We start from the raw sequence: 6,380 nt of genomic DNA, 5'->3' as shown, positions 1-6,380 counted from the left end.
CGTGGGGGTGGAAGTTCCCGGACACTGGTGTTCACCGGGCTGTAGCTCTGGTAACCCTGTGCTGGAAACAAACTTCTGAAGGGAGCGCGGGGGTAAACATTCCTGAACTGGACTGGGTCCGCAAAGGTATTAAGGCCCAGCGCTGACCTCTGCCTAATCTTCTTGCTGGGGGATGTGGGTAGAGCTTCGGGGTTTCTGGAAAAAATGAGGCAACTTTTGTTCTGGGAAGCTGTGGAAGGGGCTCCCTGCCACAGCTGTGGTATAGAGGAAGCCTGCTGTGAGGAAGAGGGAGGAGACACAGCATGGGAAACCTGTGCAAAAGGGTGGATGTGCGTTGGAAGATGGTAAGTTAATGATGCTCTTTCGGGAGAGGACTTTCTGGAGGACTGCAGCACCTGGACAGCTGGGGAATGGATGTCTAAAGTGGTGTTGGCACCTGGAGAGGTGTCATCTGCCGTCTCTCTAGGTATTGCAGTTCCTGAGCTGTTAAATCTCACCACAAGAACAAAAAAATAATTGCCAGGACACTTCTGTTGTCACAAAGCTGAGTGATGACACCTTAGCATGGATAGTTGTAGGGTTTTTTCCTAGCCAGCTCAATTTCTTGTTGGGTTGGCTGTGATCACAGGGCTGCCAGCTGCCCTCCCCACCTTGCCTCTGGAGCTTACTGTTCTCTACAACTTGCTGCTTTTTACTATGGGAGCATCTGACTCTGCCATCGAAGGAGAAGCAGAAGGAATACGCCAGGGGCTCCTCAGGGGTAAGGAGTTTGTTCTCTGTGCTTTGGACATGTGTGCTGATAGGCCGGAGGCAGGGGTGCTGTGAGCAGGGAGGCTGTGAGCAGGGAAGCCTGGCTGTGCCCGGAAGGGCAGGAAGTGGGGCAGCTTGCGGGCAGAGGTGGATGTGCAGCTGCCTGGCTGTTCACCTGCGCTGCCTGCAGGGGTGGGCCAAAAGTTTTAAGGGAAATGAGAGTTTTCAAGGCATGAGGTGCCAAGCCTCTAGCAAAGTTTTAGTGACAGTAGAAAATTAGCGTTTTCCTTTATTATGGTGTGCTGGCTTCAAAGAAAACTCACTGAAATAGGCTGCAGGTCAGAGGGGGATCTGCAGTGCTGGCACATGTTTGGCCTGGGGCAAGTGACCTCAGGAGGACTCAGCAGAGCTGTAACTCTGAAGCGTGTGTTTTCTCCTGCTGTTATCTCCACTGTCTGAGAATTTGGTTTCTGTGCCACTGAGGCTGGGCAAGCCCTGTAACCCCATTTCTTCCCTTCCTACAAGGAGCCCGGGCTTGCTCGAGACTTTCTCTCCCTCTTGGGAGGGTGTCTGTTACAGGACACCCACTTGTTGTCTCATGGCTGGGGTTTTTTTTGTTGGGTTTTTTTTTTCAGTTCTGGAGGCTTGTGGGGCCAGCGGGCAGGACCTTAGCACCGAGGAACTGTGGCAGAAGGTGCTGCAGGAGGTTACGGTGGAGGAGCTGCAGGCACCTTTGCAGCGACTCGCGGCCCTGCAAGCAGCGTGGTGGCTGGCAGCCAGCCGCCTGGGAAGCACCGCTGGCCTCTTCCGGCTCCTGAGAAATGCTGAGGTATCTGAGCATGGGCAGATGTTGCGTAGCTCCCAGTTATCTGCACCAGTGTATCTGTGTGGATATAGATACCCACAGGTTTGCAAAAGGAGGCAGAACTGGCATAAATACTATGTTTGTCATGAACCTTACTCTGCAAAATGTTGCTGTGGCATTTGGAGAATTGAACCCATCAGTGCTGCCCAGTCAGCGTGAGTTAATCCTCTGCCTGGTGTCCCAGCATAGCCCAATGGCCCTGAGTGTGTTAATGAGTTCCAGAATATCTCCTGCCTGCTGGGGCCCTGGACCTCAACGTGCCAGAGAGGAGACTTGAGCAGGCTGGAAAGGGGCTGCAGGTGGACTCACAGCCTCTACAGGGAGCAAGCTGCGAGCAGTAGGATGCAGAGGAACCTTCTGTGCTGATTGTGAGGGTTGTGTAAAGGCTGCTGAGGGGTCCCACCTTGTTGAATGCCTTCCAACAGCACTTGGTTCTGCCTTGCCAGGAGCCCCTCGAGGTGCACTTCACTCTGAGGTCAGGAGGTGCTGCCCCTGGCCAGGCAGAAATCACTGCAGCGAGGGGGTTGTAGTTGAAGTGGAGGGGGGGTAGGACGTTGGTCCCCAGCACAGAGAGCACTGTTGAAGGGTTTGGTGGGATCTCTGTTTCTCCGACCCCTGGGATCGGTGTTTCCAAGCAATCGGAATTGCTTGCCTTCAGCATTCCCTGCTCCCTCTCCTCTGTGTATTCACAGGACCCGGGGAGAGCTCTCTGCAGTGAGGGAGAAAATGAACTTCTCTCCCTGCTCAAGGCATGGCGAGTACCTGCTGAGGGGACCTCTCTGCCCCTTGTACAGAGCGCCGAGGACTTGAAAGAGATCCTCTGCACTACCGCAGCCTTCCTGCAAGGTTTGTGTGGAGGAGGTACTCATGCCAGCACAGCCTCCCACTACTCTTCTGTCCCAGGACCCACTCTCCCTGCCCTTATCTTGGTTTCTCTTCCCAAGCAAACCGGCCCTTGGGGTTTTCTATGTAGTTCCTTTGGAAGAGAGCCTGGGCTGAGTCTCTGGGCCTCAGCTTTGCCATTCTATATCCAAAGAGCTTCTCTGCTTTTTCCCCAGCTAAGCCTTTCTCTGCACTGTCACAGATGTCAAACCAGGTGACTGATTTGACCCGCTCATGGTTTTCCCCTGCTCACTGTCTTGACAACCCCAGCAGCTCTGAGGGCAGCCAGTGCTGCCTGGCTGTGCTCAGGCTGACGCAGGACCTACCTGCAAGGAGGGAAGGCAGGAGCTCCTGCCCACAGACCTCTCAAAAGCCTCTAGGGTGGTGATGGCACTTCCAGTGGGGAGATGGCAGATGTGAATGGGATGTAGGCATGTGAGAGTGGCCTCAGAAGGAAGTTTGAAGTGAGGACTGAAACAAAAGCAAATACCATTCATGATAAATATTAATGAATTAATATCCCAAAGCACCCTGCTGGGTAATGGCCCAGATATGCTGGAAAAAGTCTTTCTGAGATTCTGCGTGTGGTTCCCCAACTGTACTGCTGACACTGTGGATGAACGCGCAGGTGAACCTGCCCAGCATGTACTTCTGCCCTTGTTCTGGGCCAAGGCAGGCATCTTGGTATCTGGGCTTGGAAGCTGCTATTATTTCTGCTAGACATTTCCATCGAGTGGCTTGTTCTCTTGCAACACCATGAAACCATAGATGGCAGCTTGGCACAATCCTGCTGTGCATTGCTGGGTGCAGAGGTGATCAGGCAGGTCTCTGTGGCACTGAGAAGAAAAGGGCACATATATTTGTTTGGGGACCAGGTGTGGCAGGAAGGGGAGCTGCAGAGCTGAAATGTTGGATCTCTCCTAGGACTGCAGGAGCTGGAGACTGGGAACTTCCCCAATGCCCTCTCCCTCCTTCAGGAGGCTGCAGGAGGATTCTGCTCCAAGAGGGTCCTGGCCCAGATCTACACCTGCCTTGGCTGCTGCGCTCAGCAAATGGTAATGACCAGGCCTCTTCCCTGTCAGTGAGGAGAGGCAAAACGCAGCCTAAAGCACGGGGAGGAGGCTCAGGCTGATGTCTGTGCTGCCTCTGCATGGTCCTAGACTGCTGCAGGAAGTTGCCCCTGTGGCCCCAACCTCCTTGCAGAGCTCCAAAATCCAGACAAGGATTTTGTCTGAGTGCAAAGGATGGCTGCAGAGAGAGAAGCTCAAAAACCAGCCTGAAGAGGCCTGCCTATGGCTTAAAGGGCTGCCCTTGTCGGGATGGGGACGGCTGGGGAAGCAGAGCAGGGATCTGGATCTCACTGAACAGTGAGGATGTTGGCAAGATGTCCTTGCAACATGCACCTCTTCCCATCTAACTAGGGAAAGCCTCAGACAGCCCTTCAGCACCTGAAATGGGCCCTCAAGGTAGACTTCCAGTGCCTTCCTGCCCTGTCCCATGCGGCAGCAGTGTACCATGAGCTGGGAGAAACGGATGTGGAGCTGCAGGCCCTGGCTCTGCTCTATGAGGTTTGTCTGTTTCCTGTAGTTCTTGGTTGATTTTTGCCCAGCCAGAGCCTGCGCAGAGCTTCAAGCAGGCTCCTGCCTTCTGTGGGGGGCTGTTTCACCCTGGAGGTCCGCAAAGTAGACTACAGCGATCCAGCCATGGTGCTGCCTTCAGCAGTAGGCAGGAAAGAGCCCAGTGAGGTCTGAAATTCCCACTCAGCACCTGGCTGTTGGATGTGGCAAGACCTTTGGGTCCCTATTCATGTTCTTGGTGGCTTGGGAGAAGAGGTTACACTCTCATGTCAGAGAGCATCAGTGTCTTAGTAAAGTATCTAATAATACAGAGGCCTTTAAAAGGCAGATTGTGTCTGTGAGGGTGTGTGCCCTAGCCATAGTAGCCCTGGTCTGCCTGGGAGGAGCAGCTCACAGCAGTAGACAGAGTTATCTCCTCAGCTGTTTGAAATCCGTAAGATACAAAGACAGCTGTGGAGAGGGTTCTTCTTCATTTTGAATGGCCTAAGACCTGGTCTAATTAGGTCTGCGGCTGCAGTGGGAGATAGTGTTCCAGGTGGCTCACTTGAACTGAAAACCTGAGGTGATCTGTGTGATCTTGCAAATCTCCTGAAGCTGTGTGGAGAACAGAAGTCTGCCTGTCCCTAAGTGATCCTGGTTGCTCTTCCTGGAAGTGGCTGTGCTGTACAGAGTGAGAACAGCATAGCTGTGCTTATGAAGCACAGTGCTTCTGCTTGTCTGGGTGCATCACCAGATGCCAAAAGTGCGAAATTATTGCAGCTGCTCTGGACTTGACCAGTGTTGTGTTGACCGTATTTTCTGTTCCTGTTTTACAGGCGCTGGAAAAAAACCCTCCAACAGCTGCTTCCTCTAGTCCATATTTCCTAATCCGAACAGAGCTCCTTGTCCGCACACCAATACTAGCTTCACTCCTTCACCATCACCACCCCTCTGAAGTGAAGTACCTGCTGGCACAGAGGTGTCTCCAGGACGGGAGGTAACAGAGCCTCTGGTCTGTTCGCACCATGCTGCTTGTTTGGGCTCTGCAGTTTTCTCTGTGCTCCTGGAAATCATCCAGTTCAGTACTGCTGGTGTAGGCCTACTGAAAGCATGGTTATCATGAATGAGTGTGGTGCGGGGAGAGCCTGTGGGCTGGTGATCCAGGTTCCACCTGGCTGCCGGCACTTCTTGGGGTCCCTCTGCTTCTTCCACCACATGTCCTGTCCATGTTGCAGGGTGGCTGATGCAGTGGAACATTACCTGGATTTTCTGGCTCTGCTTCAGGAGGGGCTGCAGGAGCAAGTAGGTATCTTGGCAAAGAGGTCCCTTGGTGAGTTGGGAAATGAGGTTTGGATCCCCATCCCAAGGCCTGGGTCCAGGCATCACCCTTGGACTCCAGGTTTCAGTGTCTAGTTAGAGATGTGAAGGAAATGAGCGGGTTGCTGGCACCTCTGACCTGTAGCATGTCTGCCTTTGAATTCACACCAGAGACCACTTGCCACTGCTATTTGGAGACACAGCTCCCCCTTCCCTGTGGGGCGCAGCTGACGGCCTCATTTTGCATGTCCTTCACTTCAAGAGTAGGGATTTGCTGCCTTGACTCTGCTGAGCTGTTAGTGCTTCACAGCTTCTGCCTCCTGCCTCCTCTGACAGGCTTCATTGTCTGGGAGTGGGTCTGAGCTTTGCTGGGCAGCAGCTCTGGGTTTCCAGTAAGCACAGGGTCATTCTGCTTGGCTGGGTGCTCCGCAGTTCTGCATCTGAGCACTGCCAGCACTCTTGCTCCTCAGGTGCCCCTAGACAGTAGCTCGGCTCTGCCCAGGATCCCCGAGGTGTTCCTGGAAGCGGCGTCTGCCTTGGAACAGGCTGGGAGGCACCAGGATGCCATTACTGTGTGCGAGGAGGTCATCAGCCGGACAACTTACCTGATCCCACGGATGTTACGAGTGGAGAGGCTGGAGCAGCAGGCATGCCCATCATCAGGGACAGGGCTGGTGGGTGGTCTCCTGTCCCAGAAGAAGGAGAGTCTGTGCTGCCTTGCCTGGAGAGCAGCTGGATACCTGCACCAGGGCTGGGCATGGGCCAAGCTGGGCGAGAGCAAGGAGGCTGTGACACAATTCAGCAGGTGATGAAGCCTCACTGGGAGAAGGGGCCTCCCCAGCAGGCAGCAATGTTTGGTGGGGGCCAGAGCAAGGTGCAGTGTGGCATGGGGGCTGGCCTGAACAGCTTGCAGCTGAATTCCCAAGCCAGGAGTGGTACCAAATCTCCTCTGTCCTCGCACCCGCAGGTGCCTCTGCGATCTCCTGCAAGTCCAGCTTTATGGGTCTGGC

At 54.2% G+C, this 6,380-nt stretch overlaps 1 protein-coding gene across 1 annotated transcript in view; it reads left to right on the top strand.

Annotated features, from left to right (window-relative positions):
• Positions 1-628: 628 nt before the first annotated feature.
• Positions 629-6,380, top strand: part of FANCG (Fanconi anemia, complementation group G) — a gene marked incomplete at both ends in the record, with an annotated part of 6,455 nt that continues 703 nt past the window's right edge. Inside the window, 9 exons of the mRNA XM_010283869.1 lie at positions 629-760; positions 1,386-1,579; positions 2,308-2,461; positions 3,422-3,552; positions 3,919-4,065; positions 4,890-5,050; positions 5,289-5,355; positions 5,841-6,175; positions 6,338-6,366. Coding sequence (XP_010282171.1) covers positions 629-760; positions 1,386-1,579; positions 2,308-2,461; positions 3,422-3,552; positions 3,919-4,065; positions 4,890-5,050; positions 5,289-5,355; positions 5,841-6,175; positions 6,338-6,366 — 1,350 coding nt within the window. The remainder of the gene's footprint in view (positions 761-1,385; positions 1,580-2,307; positions 2,462-3,421; positions 3,553-3,918; positions 4,066-4,889; positions 5,051-5,288; positions 5,356-5,840; positions 6,176-6,337; positions 6,367-6,380) is intronic.

Source organism: Phaethon lepturus, unplaced genomic scaffold (genome assembly GCF_000687285.1).
Source record: "Phaethon lepturus isolate BGI_N335 unplaced genomic scaffold, ASM68728v1 scaffold46693, whole genome shotgun sequence".
Lineage (NCBI taxonomy): Eukaryota > Metazoa > Chordata > Aves > Phaethontiformes > Phaethontidae > Phaethon > Phaethon lepturus.
Note: the sequence above shows the minus strand (reverse complement) of the source record. Positions and strands in the feature narration are given on the sequence as shown.